The 19,762-nt window shown below is 41.3% G+C and overlaps 2 protein-coding genes across 3 annotated transcripts; both read right to left on the bottom strand.

The window, feature by feature from the left end:
• Window positions 1–414: 414 nt before the first annotated feature.
• LOC137445555 (parvalbumin beta-like) lies at window positions 415–3,402 on the bottom strand. Of its 2 annotated transcripts, none has more exons than XM_068147395.1 (5): window positions 3,329–3,402; window positions 2,902–2,969; window positions 2,145–2,277; window positions 1,284–1,393; window positions 415–823 (listed from the first exon to the last, which is right to left on the bottom strand). In XM_068147395.1, the coding sequence occupies exons 2-5, from the start codon at window positions 2,960–2,962 to the stop codon at window positions 798–800; spliced, it is 330 nt and encodes a 109-aa protein (XP_068003496.1). In that variant the 5' UTR covers window positions 2,963–2,969; window positions 3,329–3,402; the 3' UTR covers window positions 415–797. The 2 variants fall into 2 exon arrangements, with proteins under 2 accessions (XP_068003496.1, XP_068003495.1); XM_068147394.1 differs by having other exon boundaries at window positions 2,902–2,972; window positions 3,329–3,390.
• A 3,394-nt stretch (window positions 3,403–6,796) lies between these two features.
• Window positions 6,797–14,966, bottom strand: LOC137445222 (parvalbumin, thymic-like). The gene is given in 6 exon segments (XM_068146757.1): window positions 6,797–9,757; window positions 11,485–11,594; window positions 11,985–12,117; window positions 12,892–12,959; window positions 14,749–14,783; window positions 14,786–14,966. Coding segments are annotated over 6 exon segments (447 nt in total). The 5' UTR covers window positions 14,861–14,966; the 3' UTR covers window positions 6,797–9,731.
• Window positions 14,967–19,762: the final 4,796 nt, after the last annotated feature.

The following is a 19,762-nucleotide window of genomic DNA, read 5'->3' as shown; positions in this document are numbered from 1 at the left end:
ACAGACATTTTCTGAGACCTCCATCCTGTTCCCAAGATCTGAGGCATAGGGTCCCCTCCTTTGGAAAACAAAATGTTAGCATTCTGTGTTCAGAGATTATTTAATGTGGCAAAACGGAGTCGTCAGCAGAAGTGGACAGATGGGTGGGTTGCTAGAAGTGTTCTGACTTGAATTAGCTCCAGCAGCTAGAAGAGTTTAACTTTGTGTAAGTGGAACGCTAGTGCCATCAGGTGGGCAGGAAGCTGCGTGAGCCTTTGCAGAGTTTTGAATGTGTTAGTAGTAATCCAGGTTCATCTTGGATACACTGGATCTTATTAGTGCTAGGTCCTGCTAATTCATTAGTGTCTGAAACATAATCAGCTGCATCAAAACGTATGCAACATTAAATACAACTCTTGATTAAATACCACTGCTACCAGTTACCATAAACAGGTTTTACCCCTGTACATTTTATTAATGCTGTTTTTTTGACACAGGTGCTATCTGTTTATGCAAATATTGGAAATAAATGGCCCGGAGAGATGCTTTGAATTTTCCCTTAATATTTTTATTAGTGACTTCAATGCCCAAAATTCAGCTGAGCAGAGCGGGTTCCACTTCAGTCTCCCAGTGTTATAGACCTTCTGCTTAAAGCACTGGGGAACATGAGTGAAGTATTACTGCACTACTTCAAATGTTTTCCAGCAATAGGAAGTTAATTGACAGCAATTGTCCATGACCTTGCAGGGTACAAAATGAGTAAGTGAATAGTAAGCTGTTTATGGCACAGATATCTTCGTCTTTATCTTGACTGCTTGTTAAGATTTGACCAGAGCTTGAAACTCTGAAAAAGAAATAAGAGGATGATAAAATGGGACCACATTTTGTAAGTGCACAGTCAAAAAAAAGTAATTCATTTTTAGAGTTAAAATGGGAAACTAATGGTAATTCCTCTGATTATGGTTCCTTAAATCTAGCACACTGTATAGATGCAAAGGAATTGTTGCATTTGCCACATTGTACCACAGTTCAACAGTAAAAAGCAGTGAAATGATATACTGAGGTCTTATAAATATGTCAATTTAGATTCCAGTCCTGAAAAATATCTCTGTAGATGAAGAAAAGGACTGACCACCTATAGCTGAGGGCAGAATATAGTCTGTCTCCTTTGTTAGAGCCTCTCTATAATACAAAACAGATCTGAGCGCCTCAGAATCAGATCCATAATATGCAGTGTATGAAGCAGGGCACCTGCCTGGAGTCTCAAAGGCAGCTATTCCTCTGTTTAATAAAGGCAGTCTTACCTTCCACTCCAATTTTACCATCTCCATCACTATCACCTGCTTGCAGGAATGCCTTGGTCTCACTGTCAGTCAAAACTCTGGCACTGGCTGAGAAATTCTGCAGGAAATATCTGTTAAAGGTGAGAAGACAAAGGAGTGAGGTACTCAGTACTGAAAGCATTCAGAGTTTGTTATTGGTAATAGCTGCAAAATTCCGAGCTTGATTCGATTCTTGAGACTATTTCAAAAGCTCTTTGTGTAAGAATAAGAGTAAGAAAGTAAGAGGAAGTTACATCACAACATAAAGAATTCCTTGGTGCTATTTTGGTCTCATTGGATTAAAAAGGCAAAATTAAAACTGACTCCATAGGGGCAGGATTTGTCTTTCCTCCTCTTTTATCATCTTTCTTTTCTCCCAACATGTAGACTTAAGAATGGCAAGAATTTTTCTAACCTTACTTTGTAACTTCAAAGTCAGATGAATATGATCTGGAAGATAAAATTCATGTGACAGAAGGAAAGATGAGAGCAAAGCAGCCCTTTGAATTCAGTCTAGTAAAAAAATCTTGCAATAATAAAAAGCAAACTCTAGCAGAAGTTCTATTTCTGTCTTCACAGTCTGTCAGTTACCCCTAGATGAAACAAGTGCTATCAGAGTGTTCTCTTGTTGTGATCCAGTATTCCCTTCATTACATGTCTTGCAGCTCCTTCAGCACAAGCACAGGCATGCACATGTGCACACACACACAGACACACACAGACACACACACAATTGTCTCTCATCCAAGGAGAGAGCTGGAAATGGAGGAATTCTCATCTTATCCTGCATGTTCAAACAGTAAAACACAAACCTGTGGGTAACTCACTTTTTTATTTACTTACTTCAGTTCTTCTTCCTCAATAAAGCCACTCTTGTCTTGGTCAAGAATTTCAAAGACTTTAGCGAGTTGGTCTTTGGACTTGGAGTTGAGACCCACTTTGATGAAAAAGGTTTTGTAATCGAATGAGTCGGCAGCTGAAATACGCAGAAGAGATGAAGAAAAGTAGGTCAAGATCTGGACCACCACCACCCCCCCAAGAAAAAGCTATTTGGTCAAAAAGCAGCAAACTATTCTGCAGTATGGTGAGGGTTAATGCAAACCCTAATCAACAAGCCTGTATTTTTGTGACCTTATTTCAGCTTAATGGGAGTTTTTCATCAGTGATCTCTCAGATGAAGATAAATATTGACTGTGGTGTTCACCATGCGAGAACAGATACTTGTAAATAGATGTTTCACTGAAACAAATTAATGGAGTTTGAGGATAAGACCCAGGACTTCAGCCTCTGGATTTTATCATACTTAAAATTGCTACAAAGTGGAAGTGATAATGGGTGTTTGTGCCTTGTCTGGCAAAGATCTTGCATTTCTTCCTTTACTTTGCATTCTTTTCCCCCCCCCTTTCTTTTTGTAAAGCAATTAAAGCTCTAATTGTAAAACAAACGTCACAAGAACATCTTACCATGTATCCTGGAGAGGGAATCAACATTGTGCTGCCTAGTTCATCCATTCAGCCTTTTTTGTTTCCATTGGAAATTGGAATGTTGGGGTAGTGAGGGCAAAAGAAACAAAAAGCTACATTTAAAACATAAATGTTACCTTGGCAGCTCTGTAGGCCGGCAGCAACTTCAGCCTCCGTCAGGATGCCAGAAAGAGCCATGTCAAAGCTACTGTGAAATCAAAAATAATACTGGGGATGGTTCATGCTGATCTTGCTCTGTCAGCCTTTGCTGCTGCCCCAAGAGGACAACCAGGTTTGATAAGCGGGGCAGTTGCAATCTAGGTATCAGGGCAAACCAGGGTAGCGGCCCTGCAGGAACTAACTGTTCTCTCCATTAGTTCATACACATGTAGTGCATCTGGCTTGCTGTTATGCCTAGTTAAGTCTTCAGGTGCACAAGTTGAGGACAAACCCAAACATATTTCTAGAACTGCACAGCATTTGGGTTCTGTGGTTATTTCCATGCTGTGTTTGTGTCAATTATGGGGATGTCTTCAAAAGCTCCAGAGGGAAGATTGAACTCACCTTGCCACTTAGTTTTCCCCAAGCCAAGAAATGTAAGGTGAAAGGTCTGCAGAGTCCTCTTGACTGAATTCTTCTTCACATGGCAGAGATAATGACTTATATAGACCTTAGTTAAGTCCTCTGAACCTTTTACAGAAGTCCTAGAGCCATGTGATGGCTCAAATACCCCAGGGGATAAGTTACTGTGGCTGACAAGACCTGCTAGCTAATCAGATTGATATTTATATCCCAAAGGAATATGCATGGTAGTTTAGACAATATATAAGCTCTAGTGCCATGCAAAGCAGATCCTCTCAACTTTCTCTCAGTTTTTAGTCTAGTGAATGGTTTTTGATCTGTGAATGAAAAAAAATAACACATTTCCTTTTATTGCTTACTGATAGCAACAGATGGACATATTCGTGGTAGACTTTGACTTTTAAGGGCCTAGTCCTGATAGGAATTACCCCTGAGATATCAATCCTGCAATTAGGCTAACAGTCTTCAAATAGTGCTAATACTGATATATGTTCATAAGAGATATATCTGACCTCACAGATAAAACTCCTCATTTGAAATCAGCTCAAAGTCTTTTTGATAAACTTGTACATAAACTTGGGTTCCCCAGTTACTGAAATACCTATTTTAGTCTATTATTGAAGACATTTTTTCTGTATTAATTGCATGGTGAACATTTTAAATTATCCTAATAAGTGTATCCACTTACAGATTGAAGGTTGTCAGTGGCTCAGCAGCACAGACGAGTATGCATTAATTAATGGTAGTAAGGAGTGAAGCTGAGTAGTGACATCTGTGATACTTGGTTCTTTATTTCTGTACTGACAAAATAAACTCCTGTAGGAATTCAAACAGTAACTAAGCTCAAGCTGCACTCCTCCACTTGGCTTTCTTGTGAAATCCCATTGAATATTAGCAGCCTCAGGAACGGGTGAAATTAGCCAATGGTGCAAAATGCCATTGGGAGAGCATTTCACAGCCATACATACAGAAACATGCAGGGAGTGTCAGTGTAGAGTTAAATAATAGTTGAGAAACAGCATTACATCTAAAAGAAAGCCTTACACTTGGTCAATATAACATAAAGCTGCTGTCTTTTCCTTCAGAAATTATAGACAGGAAGCTACAGACAAACCTTGTCTTGTACGTCTTAGCTTCTCTTGTTTATTTCTTCAAGTGAAGAATGCTTAGGAGGAGCACCAACTACATTATTCTAAACCCATGCTGTGCAGTAAATTGCACACTGTGAAAGCAGAGCTTTCTGGCCTCTAGAAGATCAAGTTATTTTTGAAGGCATTTTATCCTCAACTGGTGAATATATGAACTAAATGATCTACACTTTGCTCTTGGGAATCTTGCCTTTGTTTCAGATCCCTAGAAAATAATTGAGAGTATGGCCTCGTGTCAGAAAGACTCTGGTAACTGTGTCAGAATTACTGAACATTCAAGAAGCAATCCTTGTTAGAAGACCACATTTTGCTTACAGGCATTTATCGATTAAAGTGTTTTGAGTATTTTAAAGCAAACGAGAGCTTGCCTCTAGATGGCACCAAAGTTAGTCAAGTCCAGCCATGAAATCTCTCTGGGACTGAGGAAAAAACCCAACAACCACCACCAAAACAAGGAAATGCGGACAAGAACAGGTTAACAGGTGGGTGCTAAGGTAAAGAAAGAGGAAGGAACAGATATTTATGAGAAAAAAATGTCAAATCTATAAAATCACTTAAAAGACTGGAATATATGCACACCAAACTGAAAAGTCTTGCATAATTCCAGAGGACTTTCCTTTAGTAGTGACTTGGAAGAACAGCTTATGTTGTCTGTCCAAAACCCCTCAGGCTTTACTGTGTTTATATTTATGCTGGCTAAATTTTTCAGCCTATTAGGGAGTGTTGTGGAGGCATCCCCAAAACAGAGGACAACTGCCACCCAAAAATGGGGCTTTATTGTGAGCAAGACTGCTCAGCACTCCTTTCAACACAATCAAATTACAATTTCAGAGGGCAGTTGGGGATATACTCCTACACCAGCAATTCAGCTTTAACATTGAGTTTTATGGAATGTTTTTTCCACTAATATGACCCAAAGTGTACATGTACTCACTTACAAAGGGGAAACCTCTCACTCCAGGGTACCTAAATTACACACTCACCAAATTGGGGTTGAAGACTCAACCCATGGAAGTGTTCTTAGGTGGCATCTCAGTCTAAGAGTAGAGGATCTGACTGCCAGGCCACACGCTCTATGGGTATGAACTCAAAGTGTCTGTGTAGCAAGACTCCAGTTATACCCTAGGTCAAGGGTGCAGAAGGGTCAGTTCTAGTTAGTTGGAGGGCTGAGCCCACAGACCCACCCAAAACCAGGGTAAGATCCTGGGCCCAAAGGCACTGGTTAAAGTCCAAGAGACGCCAAGCTGGTCTTTATCCGTGTATAGCAAGCCTCAGCCCTTTGTCAGGTGCCTGTGACAGGCTTTTGTTTCTGTTCAGGCAGCTGTTTGTTCTGGAAGCCTGGGAGTTAGAGCAGAAAGTTAGTTATCTGGGAAATACCAGTTTATTAATATCTAGTTGTGATGAAAGTGATGTGACTTCCTTTGAGTCAAGCATTTGCATATTCTGCTCTGGCCTAAGTACCCCCCTGAACTTAGGGTCTAGAATAGCTTTATACCTGCAAGGAAAGGCATTGTCTAACGATACCTGATGGATAGGGATAACTGATGTTGTGAACTGATTTTCTTTTCTGGGGCTTGATATAAAAACTTTCTGATATTCCTGTTATCATGAGTGTAGGATGTGCTGATAAGCAAGTCGAAAGTGAAGAATCAGCCATATCCCAGGTGCTCTATAGGCTGATGTCACAGTAGCTTTCTGTACTTGCAAACAAAAGTAATGTGGAAATTGTGTCATAAAATGGGAACACTTTAAATTAGTTCATATTCCACAGCATCTACTTATTAAAATGTGTTTAAATATATGAACAATCAAGCATGAAAATGTTAGGAATATGTCTACTCAGGGATTTAATCAAGATGTATCTATTTCAGTAACACATTCCAGGAAATGGATCTAGCCTTGGCCCCCTCTGCCCACACTGTTTATGTGAAGAGATCCAGGCACCTCTGATGATGCTGCATCAAAGATTTTCCACATGGGCTGGCTGTTAACTCCGAGAAGAAACTTTACCAGTCTGTGTGTGCAATGAATATTCTGACATCCCCTTGCCCTTTCTGTCCTCTCTCACTTGTTAGAAGATGACTCTGAGATTTCAAACAGTTGGGGAGCTGAAATTGAATCTGAATGGCTCTAGGTTGTGATTTAAGAGGGGATTGGACGTGGCACTTGGTGCCATGGTTTAGTCACGAGGTCTGTGGTGACGTGTTGGACTTGATGATCTTTGAGGCCTCTCCCAACCTTGGTGATTCTGTGATTCTGTGTGATTCCAAAGAAACATGAAGTTAGGAGGCATCCAGGTTGCACTAAATATCAGGAGATTTTATTTTATGCATAATTCTGCTTCTTTATTAGGACAGCCCAAAATTTCAGGTTAAGAGAGATAATGGATTCAGAGGCTAAAGCAGTAGGGTGGTTATGGATATTGGGTTCAATACCTTGGACCTTTATATCCCTTATGTAAGAGCTTACGTAGGACAATCAATTTCTTTGTGATTAGTTCCCACTTAAAGAAATCATAGTAGAGTGTCTGTATTTCACAAAAAGTACTGGGAGGATTAGTGATTTAACTGCTCATACAGGTTAATGAGGGGACTGAGGTATGTCTGAGAACTCACAATCTTTGGGCTCAGCAGGACTCAGATCTGCCACACACATTTTGGGAGGAGACATCCACAACCTCCCTGGGCAACCTACTCCAGAGTCTCACCCCCCTCATACTGAAGAACTTCTTCTTAAGATCCAGTCTAAGCCTACTCTCCCTCAGCTTAAAACCATTCCTCCTTGTCCTGTTGCTAGACACCCTTATGAAAAGCCCCTCCCCAGCCTTCCTGTGGAATCCCTACAGATAATTGGAAGATGGCTATAAGGTCTCTCTGGAGTCTTCTCTTCTTTAGGCTGAACAACCCCAGCTCCCTCAGCCTGTCCTCATAGTGGAGGTGTTCCAGCCCTTGGATCATCTTTGTGGCCCTCCTCTGGACTCTCTGTCCTTCTTATGATGGGAACACCAGCACTGGATGCAGTATTTGAGGTGGATTTTAGTGCCAGCAGAAGACAGAACAGGGGCTAGGCATTGTTTTCCTGAACAGCCTATGGGCTTTCCCTGAAACTGGGGACTTCTTTTTGAGGTTTATTGTAATTGCTTCTAATTAAATGGCTGTATGGCTTTAATGACATTTAAAACATCTTCTTGCAAGGAGTTACTGTTCAAGAACACATTTTCTCATAAACCACACTCTCTGAAGTTTTACAGGAGGTTGTAACATGCATAAGAACTGCCTGGTGCTCAGAAGTGCTTAATTCTCCCTTTGGCAGCAGAAGTGCAGTTGTGAACAGTGATGTGTAGCTGCTTAGCATCTCTGAAATGCTATCTAGGCCACTATGTAGCCCTGCATTTCTTGCATTCCACATGAGACTTTCAGATGTGTGAGGAATGCAGTATCAAGTCTGTCATGGTATTGTGTGTGCCATTTGTTTGTGAACTAGTGACATGACACTGTAGTGATGAGCAGTGTGAAGAGTTAATGTGTGTATTACACCTCTATATTGTTGCCCTCTGGGGTTCTTTCTTCAGCAGATAAAAGAATGAATAAGGTAAAAGGAACCAACAGAGTCTCATCATTATGCAAAATATTTCAGTGGCACAATTAACAGCAGCTATGATTTAAGTCCAGATTTGGCATCAAAGGTGGCGGGGATAGAATTAGGGTTTATATTCATTAGCATGTTGCCACAGTTCAGTGACTCTAATTGCTAGAATTCCTCTTTTACATTAGCTGCCTGAAATCTGCTGAACAGCTCTCCTGCATGCCTGGCTACGAGCGGGCTGTACTTGCCTCACATAATCATCTTGCAATTCAAGGAAATGGCAACGTTGAACATTACATAAAAGCTCCAGAAGGCTTTGCTTCTGCTCTTCTTTGAAACAGCTGCCAAATAATGTTATAATTAACATCCAGTCTCAGCAAAGAGTATTAAAATGACAGTCTACTTGTGAGCTGGAACCACGTCATAGTAGATGGGAAAGGAGGCAACTAAATGTTGGTGGGGAAAGTTCCAACCCACTCGGCCAGAAATTCACAACATCTACTCAGTCTGGTGAGCTCTGAACTATGAACAGTGTTTACTTTGCCCATTAATGAAGTCAGTGCTATAATTAGCTCTAAATCCTGTAAGACACTTACCAAAGGAAAGACTCAGTGATTTTCAGACTAAAGAAAAATTTCTCCTATTATGGGTTATATAGATGATTGTTTATATAATAAATGAAAGAATTGAGTAATGGCCATTAGTTAGCAGTGTAACAGAGTTGTAAGGCAACTGAATAGCCTGGCTGTTGTTTGATCTGTGGGAAACACAGAAAAGGATAAACATAGCCAAGCGTTACTCGTTTGTATGCACTGAGAAATAACAAGCAGGGCACTCATGATGCACAGAAAAACCTCCAGGTCTGTGGCACATACTGTCAGAGGACTGTGAATTGTGACTTGTGATTAGCCCCTTCTCCTTTATCTCACAGCTGCCTTAGATTTCATGAAAGATAAATCTTCTTGAGGGAGAGTTACATCTTAGGCCATAAACACTTTCTGATGATACATGCTGTAGCCTGGTACTTCATTTTGTAAAATTGCCCACAAACATATCCTGGGCTCTGAGCTATGTGTCAAATCCTCTGACATTTTTTTTCTCATAGTCTCAGGGCTGGGATGCAATATAAATCATGTTTAGCTATCTTGTTAGCATTACTTCTCCTCAAGGATCAGACCATTAAGCAGAAATGAAATTCAATGAAATGAGTACAATTGCACCTTAAAAGACATCATTGTTTATGATCATCAGAGTTGTGTCTGGTGAGTCAGCATGGTCAAGTATGAGGGTGGAAACCTAAGAAAACATTAAAAAGGAGCTTTTTTTCCCCCCAGGTTGTTTGTTGTTGGTTGGTTGGATATTTTTGTTTCTTTAATCTTTTTTTCTCCCCTCTTCCAGCCACAATTTCACCATTATGAGTGGTTGAAAATCACAAAGTGCCTTCTTTACAATGGAAATGTAACAATACCAAGTGACCAAAATGTCTGTGCATTGCAAGATTTCTCAGCAATCTGCTGTGTGAACTTGATGTCTGGGGAACTGTTAATGCCTGAAACAATATAAAAATGTACAAACACATGCTGAGTGCAGAGTGCTTGCTGGACGAGGTAATTGGAAGAGTCAGTCCAAGGTTGCCTTTGGTCTAGTGCCGTTTATGCCTTCACCAGAGACTGGAATTCTGTCAGGGAAGAAAATGAGAAAGGCAGGGAATGAAACTAGATGAAAGTGAGTTTTAATATCTTTAGCAAAGATAAAAATTGCTTAAATTCTTAGCCATGGAGGGCTCCCAAAGTTATTATAACACTGCACAAGCTACTGCTAAACTGAGATTCTGGGGGCGTTAGCAGATTTTTCGCTCCTTAAAAAGAGTGAGTGCAGAGAGGAGGAGTGTGTCTGTAAATTCCTATCTGTGGGGAATCCTAAGATAAAAGTTAAACTATCTTTAACCCATCACAAACTGTGAGAGTAGCCAAGGAAGCAGAGAGCGTGAATCTAGGTTGAGCCTGTAGTTTTCAATATGAGGCATTTGAAGGTTTGTTAAGCAAAAGAAGAGAATATCAGCTGTGATGTAATTTTAGAATGGGAGATTCAATAGTTAAAGGCTAAGATCTGCATAATATAATGCCCTATCTGGGGCTCATAAACAGAAGCTGCAAAAGCTGCTGCTAAAGCAAATTCCTCTACAGTGTATCTCTCTCTCCTCCCAAACTCTGGCTAAGATTAGCACGTGTGTCGGTTAGAGTTATTGCCACCTGTCCTAGTTCAGCTGAGACAGCCTTGTTTTCAGTGACTTCATCTCTAATACATGATGCATAATGTCCTATTTTTCTTTACTGCAATTTCCAAAAGCACTATCCTACCCAGTTCACATCATCCCTGTGAGATTTTCTCGAGAAATCTGACTTAGGTTCTCACAGAAGGGCAGCTCAGTGACATTTGCATTGAGCAGATAATTCTCCAGCACAAAATTCTGTGCTGCACTTCAGCGGTTCGAGCTTTGAAAAACAATACCAGACTTAATTTGCCTCACTGAGTTAACTACTCACTTGTACTGGCCAATGTTTGATAGCGGTAGATGAAGAAACAAGTGAAAGTGCCATATGGCCAGAAGGACAGCATGCGTTCTGGTGTGATCTGTGCTTCCTGATCAACTACCTGAAGGGAGGTTGTAGCCAGATGGGGGTTGGTCTCTTCTCCCAGGCAACCAGCACCAGAGCAAGAGGACACAGTCTCAAGCTGCTCCAGAGGAGGTTTAGGCTGGATGTTAGGAGGAAATTCTTCAGAGAAAGAGTGATTTGCCATTGGAATGTGCTGCCCAGGGAGGTGGTGGAGTCACCATCACTGGAGGTCTTTAGCAGGAGACTGGATGGGGCACTTAGTACCATTGTTTAGTTGATTAGATGGTGTTGGGTGATAGGTTGGACTCTATGATCTTGAAGCTATCCTATCCTATCCTATCCTATCCTATCCTATCCTATCCTATCCTATCCTATCCTATCCTATCCTATCCTATCCTATCCTATCCTATCCTATCCTATCCTGCTATGGCAGGGAGTTTGGACCTGAAGATCTCCAAAAGTTCCTTCCAACCCCTAACATCCTGTGATCCTATGATGTTCCAAAGTTCTGGCTCACTGATTCTATGGATCAGACACATGACAAAACCCAAACCCAAAACTGCTAATATTGATTGGAAGAACAGGATCTGTATTGGGCATAAATATGTAATTGCTGCAACAAAGTTCAAAATAAAGCTATGAAAAGAAAAGTACTCACTAGAAGAAAAATTGTAGCAGGAAGTACCAGGCTAAAGTACTTGGATGTATTCTTCATGCTACAGTTTAAAGTAGCCCTAAATGCATGCATTTGTAAATGCAAATCTTATGATGTTTCCACAAGTCTTACCTTCCACTCCAATTTTGCCATCACCATCAGAATCACCTGCAGCCATAAAAGCCTTGGTCTCTGTGGAGGTGAGAACTCTGGCATTTGAAGAGAAATTCTTCAGAAACAGCCTGAAATAGAACAGGGTATAGGGTACTGTGCTTGAGTTTTGTGCTCTGAAGTTACCTTGGCATGTTGGTACTTCTGTTTTTCTTAAATCCATGCCAAACCCCCATAAGGTAATGTCTATTACAGTATCACAGTATCACTAAGGTTGGAAGAGACCTCAAAGATCATCGAGTCCAGCCTGTCACCACAGACCTCATGACTAGAGCATGGCACCGAGTGCCACGTCCAAGCCCCTCTTGCATATTGTTATTATCTGAGGAAATCCACACAGATTCAAGGAAAGCCAAGGAACTGTGTTTTATTTTTAAAGCAGCAGCAAGTTTCTTCTAGCACACTAAACAGTTCAAAGGTTTGCATTGTTTAAAGAAATCCAGCAGCTGAACAGTACTTACTGGAGCTCGTCTTCTTCAATGAAACCACTCTTGTCCCGATCAAGAATTCCAAATACTTTCTGTATCTGATCAGGAGTTTTGCTGGATAAACCAACCATGGAGAAGAAAGACTTGCAGTTGAAGGAATCATCATCTGGAAGAAACAGAACTTGTTTAAATATTTTCCCTTGAAGCTGCTACTACTTTTTATATTCCTTACGATTATGTATGTCTTGTCTTAAGCATCAGCCTGCTCCTCCTTCTCTTCTTCCCTGGTGTAGTGAAGAAAAGAAGACACAGTGGATCTTCTCCCTTTTGAATCACTCTCTGCCTGTGGACATTTATCCTACCAGCCAGTTTGAAGTTTTCTGCTACAATGCACATCCTGTTAAATCAGGATTTATGCAACCTGTCACATGCAATTAATAATTATTTAGAGGGTGGCTTACAGACCAACTCCTATAATTCATACTTCTTTTTCACTTACTCCTTACTTTGCTGAAGAGTTTGGTAGAAAGCAGTCAAACTAGCTCTTCAAGCATTTGGAAAATTGGCTGGATCTTGCTGAGGAACTCTTAAGACAACTGAGACTGGTAATTGCTTCACAAGTGACACTGTGCAACTTGAAGCTTTTTTGCCATTTCCAAGGAAAAGGCTAACTATTTACATGTAAGTCTTTAACAGGTATAAAAACTCTCAAAGTTAAGCCAGCCCTAACTGAAACTTGGGGCCCTTTAATTGGTACTCTGTCTTTTGGGGAATGTTATCCACCAAATAAGCACTTGTGAGGCTTTCTGAATTCAAGGCGCTATACTGTAATGTAGTAGAGATCTCAGAGGGAAGGAATCTAAAGGGAAAATGATAGGCATGTCATCTTAAGACATAAAAATGATATGCATCTTCTGGCTGCAGAGAGACCATTCCTTACCCTGGCAGCTGGAGAGAGCAGACTCGATATCTTTAGCAGAAAGGATGTCAGTGATGGCCATTGTTGAACTGTAAAATAAATTAAATGTGAGCTACTTAGTCATTAAAATGACTTCTCTACCTCTTTCATGGCTCTATTTGAAGTCACTGCTGTGACAGTATATGACAGGGGAGACATTATTCATCTAATTGTACGCGGCGCACTCTGTAACAGATGTCTGCAGCAGGTGCTTCCACTTAAAGCTGGGTAATGAGGGAGGAATTCTGCATGCGGGGAGTGTGGGGCTTCAGGAAGATATGATGCTTGTACTGCAACTGGGAGAGCCAGTCAAAGGTGTCTAGCACCACAAAACTTCATGGCTTCTGTGTGGGTTTCCCTGGAGGTGGATTACTCAGTTCAAATTGGCATGTGTTTCCAGCACACAGAAAAGATCAGGTCCCCTGCGGCCCCTAGAACTAGATTTGGAACAAGTGTAAGTGAAATAGCACACACACACACACACCCCACCCCCAGTATTATCAATAAATGCAGAAATCTTAAAATAACGAAAAGAGTAGTGCAGAATAAGTAATAATTTTGCTCTTTTCAAGCGAATCTAGATTTGGAAAGTAAGTCTTGAATAGTCATAGAGCCATAAATGTTAACGACACTACACATTTGGCTTGCTGGGCTGCTGCATCATTTCAAGACTGCATTTCCTGATAGCTTTACAACAAAAATAATTTTTTATTTATGTTGTGGGCTTTGTTTGTTTTTTTTCAGATTCCATGCAGGTTATAATAAACCAGGCTGTGTTCTAGATGTTGGCATTTCAGTATATTGATCTGCTGAAAACAGAGAGATTGAGACTTAATTTTAATTCCTAGGAGGGTGGAGGAGACATTTTCTTTCTAACAGCAGCATTTGACAAAATATACATTGTCCCATTCAGTCACAAACAGCTGCAATGGTTTGCCAATGTAATATATATCTATAGCTTAAGAAAATGTGTCCAGGCCTGAGTTTCTAGTCAATTTCTTAGTGTGGACATAGCATTAATGCATTTACAGGTTGGTAAACTGCACACACCAGTGCAGGCTGGTTACAACTTAAATCTTGCCATATTACTGTAAAGTAACTTGATCTTAATGAAGGAAGGGCAACTAAGGCATTGAAAAGGTTTTTTTTAACACAATAGAACAGAAATATCTTTTCATAAATCCCCAACAGCTCTTCCAACAGCATCATTCTTCCTATCTAAGCATGGAAAGGAACATTCATGAGAAGGAAACCTATGCTGGTAAAGGTTTGTGCACTAGTTTGAGATCTACACACGGCTTTAACCTTTGCCTACAATATGAAGTGGCTGCCACTTGTGCCTGTTGGTTTGCAGCACAAGAAATTGTCAATCATTTCAGTCTCTTTCTGAATATCTCAGAAGGTGTAAGAAGACAATGGGACTAAATCATGCTGATGGCAATAGGTATTTCTTCAGCTAAGGCAGGTAAGGTCCTTCTGTTTTGCTAGCAATTATTTTGTCCCAGTGGATTCTTGTGCAAAACACTTCCCCCTCTTAGCATTAGGCAAGATAATTTGGAGCTCTGCCATTCACCTAATTCTTACTGCTAACAGGATTGAAAATGTAGAAGTGTTACAGGAAAAACCAAAACATTACAGCATTTTTTACAAGGGGCATCATTCCCATCTTACTCCATCCTGTGAGCTGGCTGCTGATTCTACTCTGTTAGCTTGTAAAGATACAACATATTGGAAGCTGATATAAGAATAGGTATTTTAATGGCATAGGCACTTTCCATGTATGGAGCCTTCTGCTTTTGTGTTTCTTCTTTCTGAAAGCAGAGGATCTAATCAGCTTACCTTTGTGGTCTTCTTGCCTGGATGTGGAAGCAATCTGGTTAGGAGGCAGGTACTCGCTGTGTGTCTCCAGCAGAGCAGAGCTTGCATATATATACTTTAAGTTGTATACCATATACAGATTTTAGGTTTCAGCGTCACGAAGAGGGAATGGTGTCAAATGAACTTGCCTAACTAATCATCTTGCACTATTTTTATCTCAAGAGAATACATATGATATTTGCAAACGAAACAAGATAAGTGTCCAGATAGGTGAAAAGGACAGAGTCAAATTTCTTCTGATTTAAGCAGAAAAAACCAACTTCCCAATATGATGTAGAGCAGGAAAAAAAAGCACCCACTATCTGATATGCTTGATCCGAGGAGTCAGATGAAATGAAGCGCTACTAACTTCTGAAGAGGTGCCTTAAATGAATGTTTAAATGTGATAGCTTGTTACCTTATCTGTAGATGCTACATGAGAGAGAGTTTAATCATCAGAGCACAAAACAACACCCCAAAAATTACCCTGTTCAGACACTGTTTGCACAGCAAACCCTTTAGGGAAAATAATAGTGGTGTTGTCTCCCAGAATATCTGCTCTGTTGTTTTGAAAAAAAGCCTTCCCAGTGAATTTGTTGCCACAGAAGGTAAAATAATATTATGTCAGTCCATGGGAACAGTTGGCTGGGGGAGGGTATTTCATCTGGTATGTTTCCAGAGAAAATCAGGCAATTCTGCAAGGTTCTGACATCCTCTTTAGTCTCGTATTTATGAAGCAAAGAGGTTGTGATCTACCCAGCTGTCTCGGAGACAAAAGCCCCTGAGCCCTACATGAAAGATCTTTGCTTTCAGAATAGAGAAAAACATTTTGATAGCAGCATCACTGCACAGAAGAATATGTGAAGAGTGTCTTTGCACTTGTCAGTGATCTTATGATCACTTATGATCACTGGTAAGTGATTATTTGTTAACATTTTTTGGCCAGCACTTTCTCCAAGCCTTCCTTTGTCTAGTTACTTGCTCTCTCTCTTTCTTTTTTAATTTAATTTTTTTAGTGTAGAAACAATTTGATCTTTCCAACTTTCTTTCATGAGCGATGCAGCTTCACCGGGTGAGGAGCCTGCCAGCTTGGATCTCACTGAGGCATAGAGGCAGCCAAACAGTGAAAGACAAGTGATACGGATTTCACACAAGATAATATTATGGCCAGGGATCTCAAGGGATGACAGTGCAATTGGCATCACAGCTTGAGGTGGTGGCACAGTAAGAAGTGGCAGTGCAGAGACTGCCTTAATTTCAGAGAGAGTATCAGGGCATCTTTTTCCCAAAGTATTTTCCTCTAAGATGGAGGACAAACCTAGCCAAGCACCGAGGCCAGCCACTAACAAATCATAGTGTGAGGCAGAAAAAGTGGCAAATGGGGTACCTATGAGACCTTAGTGCATCCAACATTGATAACAGCTGATGTAACAGTTCTGGGCCCCTCAGTTTAGCAAGGATGTTGACTTGCTGGAACGAGTCCAGAGAAGGGCAACAAAGTTGGTGAGGGGTTTGGAACACAAACCCTATGAGGAGAGACTGAGGGAGCTGGGGCTGCTTAGCCTGGAGAAGAGGAGACTCAGGGGTGACCTTATCACTCTCTACAACTACCTGAAGGGAGGTTGTAGACAGGCGGATGATGGTCTCGTCTCCCAGGCAGCCAGTACCAGAACAAGAGGACACAGACTCAGGCTGCGCCAGGGGAGGTTCAGGTTGGATGTTAGGAAGAAGTTCTATACAGAGAGAGTGATTGCCCATTGGAATGGGCTGCCCAGGGAGGTGGTGGAGTCGCCGTCATTGGAGGTGTTCAGGAGGAGACTTGATGGGGTGCTTGGTGCCATGGTTTAGTTGTTTAGGTGGGTTGGATTGGTTGATGGGTTGGACACAATGATCTTGAAGGTCTCTTCCAACTTGGTTTATTCTATATATTCTATATATATTCTCTAGTCTAAAAAGAAGCAAAAGATGATTGCAAGAGTCACTGTGTCTGGAGGGGGGCTTAATTTCACTTGCTGTGTGTAAATGTAAGAAAAATTATTCTACAAGGTGTTTCTTTCTGGTTTTTTTACAAATTCTGCATTTCTCTCCTCCCTAAAAAAGTTTCAGACCCAGATAATTTTTGTGAGGAGGAGGACCACTGGTTAAGAATGGCTGTGGAAGATTTCAGCTTTCCCAGTTTTCTGAATGGGTTGTTGAGCAGCTGACGCTGAAAAATGTCACCAAGTATTTGATGGATAGATATTTAATACTAGCTCTTGTTGCCACTGGTGACATCTGGTAGAAGGGATACAAATATCACTTTACCCCCTCAAACTCTTCTAAGAAATTGCTTTTCTTTTACATGAGAAAAAAAAAAAGGCAAGCCTCTCTCCTGTGCACACACCACCCCCTTCCCCCCTCCAATTCGGGAAATTGCCTACATAGTGCCAACAACTGATGTGAAGTAAGGAGGGCGTCCAACATAAAAACTGATGGCATGATATGACCTAATGAAGCTAAGTTAAGAGGAAGGCCAAATTCTGCTGAAACTCTTGGACTGCAGGAGTCTGCATGGGAATTTGGTCTCTGGTGTCTGTTTCAGAGAATGCATTTGATTTTAGATGCAATGGCTTCTCATTTTGCCCAGAGCTAATTCCACATATGTTAACCCCTCGCCCCCACTCTTCCCTTTAAAAATAGCATTGATTGCTGTTATTTCCCTTAATGCCTGTGGACTGTTGCCATAGTTTGAACTTTTGTGTGTGAATAACATAAGGATGCAGTCTTTAAAAATGTGATTTGTTTTCTAAGAGGCTTTCATAAGCTGATTCCTATTGTTCTCTGAAATTTTAAGGATAAAGCACAGATGCCAAATGATTTATGGCTCTGGTCTGTTGAGCTGCTTTCAGACTCCAGCAAATTTTGGAGTCACTTTTGCAGTGAGATTGGAGGCAGCAGAGATCCAGAACACATGCACTGGATGAAATGTGCAAGGATCATGTAACTCTATTTACAACCAGCCTCCAACAACCATTTTATTTTCAAGCTCTACATTAGAGATTGCAAAAACATCTGTCTGGTCAGTTTTACTTTCTTAAACACTGTTAGTAACTTTCCAGATGCCATCCAGCTTGGCAAGGAGAGGAACTGCAGAAGTATTTAAAAGTAAGAAGAAGATATCCCTTTCAGATTGTCAGGTTACCACTAAAAGTGGGTTTAAACCCTGGGATGTGAACATTTCGCTTTGATGGAGTCTCACTGCCTTCTGGAGGACTCTGTGATGGAATGCTCCTCTCTTGTTTTATTCTTCCCACATCTACAGTTACATCCCCAGATTGAAGAAGCTGTATTTTAGGTCATCAGTAGTTGTGTGATAGTTCTGTAACATATTCTTGCCATTGTCCTTTGAGTGCTCATGAGACTCATTGTGCAATAGAACAACAAATGCACACTGAACAGTTGTGAATGCCTGCTTTAATTTGAGAAAGTGTGTGCCTGAATCATTTTCTCTGAATGGCTATGATAGGGATATCCACAGTCAGCAGCCAAGGAATAGAAATCCCCATACAGAATGTGTTCAACCTATTGTTAAATGACATGTGAATAGTGGAAGTGGAAAGTTCACTCAGCTTGTAATTTGCTTTGGGAATATATGAGATCAAAGAAGTTGTCTGAATGTCATTTAGTGCGACTGTATTGATGCATCATGCTCCTGTCACTTGAGGAACTTAACTCTTGGAGTGATCTCAAAACATTTGTGAGTGGTTTTAGATTTGTGTTGCTTAAGCTAATATCTGTAGCCACCTCATAACAACGCCCCAGAAAAATGCTGAACAAAATACAGTGCTGAAACAGTCACTATGAGGAGAGGAAGCTGTACATGGGAAGTACACCAACTAACATCTGCTTTCTTGGTGTAAACTTGAAGCAGTTACAAATGTCAAGCAATTTATTTTTTTCACCAGCTATCATTCTAGGGTCGAGAAGCTTCAACTTCTGAGATGGTTTTTCAGCAAATCTAACTTTTCAAGTGCTAAGTTGCAGTTTTCTTAGATGTGTGAAGCATAGTTTTTAAGCTAATTGGATTGTTCACATAAACCAGAATTTCTGGTTCTGTCTATCTGTGATTTGCTAGAGAAGAGTTCCAATTCAGCTTCCAAAATTTGAAAGGAGTATGATCTAGATGTAAAATCTGTGTGATTTCTCAAGCTGTAGCTTGAGATGTTTGTTTCTGAATTCAAACTTTAGAGTTCACTTCCATTTCTCTTTATTTCTGAAAATGTTTGTGCATTGATGCAGAAAGAAAAAGGTTTGTTTCCCCTTTATTTTCCTTTGTCTCTTTTAATTTTTCTCTCTTTTAATTTCTTTTCCTCCTCTCCTCTCCTCTCCTCTCCTCTCCTCTCCTCTCCTCTCCTCTCCTCTCCTCTCCTCTCCTCTCCTCTCCTCTCCTCTCCTCTCCTCTCCTCTCCTCTCCTCTCCTCTCCTCTCCTCTCCTCTCCTCTCCTCTCCTCTCCTCTCCTCTCCTCTCCTCTCCTCTCCTCTCCTCTCCTCTCCTCTCCTCTCCTCTCCTCTCCTCTCCTCTCCTCTCCTCTCCTCTCCTCTCCTCTCCTCTCCTCTCCTCTCCTCTCCTCTCCTCTCCTCTCCTCTCCTCTCCTCTCCTCTCCTCTCCTCTCCTCTCCTCTCCTCTCCTCTCCTCTCCTCTCCTCTCCTCTCCTCTCCTCTCCTCTCCTCTCCTCTCCTCTCCTCTCCTCTCCTCTCCTCTCCTCTCCTCTCCTCTCCTCTCCTCTCCTCTCCTCTCCTCTCCTCTCCTCTCCTCTCCTCTCCTCTCCTCTCCTCTCCTCTCCTCTCCTCTCCTCTCCTCTCCTCTCCTCTCCTCTCCTCTCCTCTCCTCTCCTCTCCTCTCCTCTCCTCTCCTCTCCTCTCCTCTCCTCTCCTCTCCTCTCCTCTCCTCTCCTCTCCTCTCCTCTCCTCTCCTCTCCTCTCCTCTCCTCCCTCCCCTCCCCTCCCCTCCCCTCTC

Source organism: Melanerpes formicivorus, unplaced genomic scaffold, assembly GCF_026170545.1.
Source record: "Melanerpes formicivorus ecotype bairdi unplaced genomic scaffold, bMelFor1.0.p_v2 SCAF_14, whole genome shotgun sequence".
Lineage (NCBI taxonomy): Eukaryota > Metazoa > Chordata > Aves > Piciformes > Picidae > Melanerpes > Melanerpes formicivorus.
Note: the sequence above shows the minus strand (reverse complement) of the source record. Positions and strands in the feature narration are given on the sequence as shown.

Excerpts from the sequence above, each read along its gene's own strand:
- LOC137445555 (XM_068147395.1), bottom strand. The coding sequence starts at position 2,962 with ATGGCTCTTTCTGGCATCCTGACGGAGGCTGAAGTTGCTGCCGGCCTA. Across the intron at positions 2,278-2,901 it reads CGGCCTACAGAGCTGCCAAG|CTGCCGACTCATTCGATTAC; the intron begins GTAACATTTATG and ends TGCGTATTTCAG. Across the intron at positions 1,394-2,144 it reads ATTGAGGAAGAAGAACTGAA|ATATTTCCTGCAGAATTTCT; the intron begins GTAAGTAAATAA and ends CACCTTTAACAG.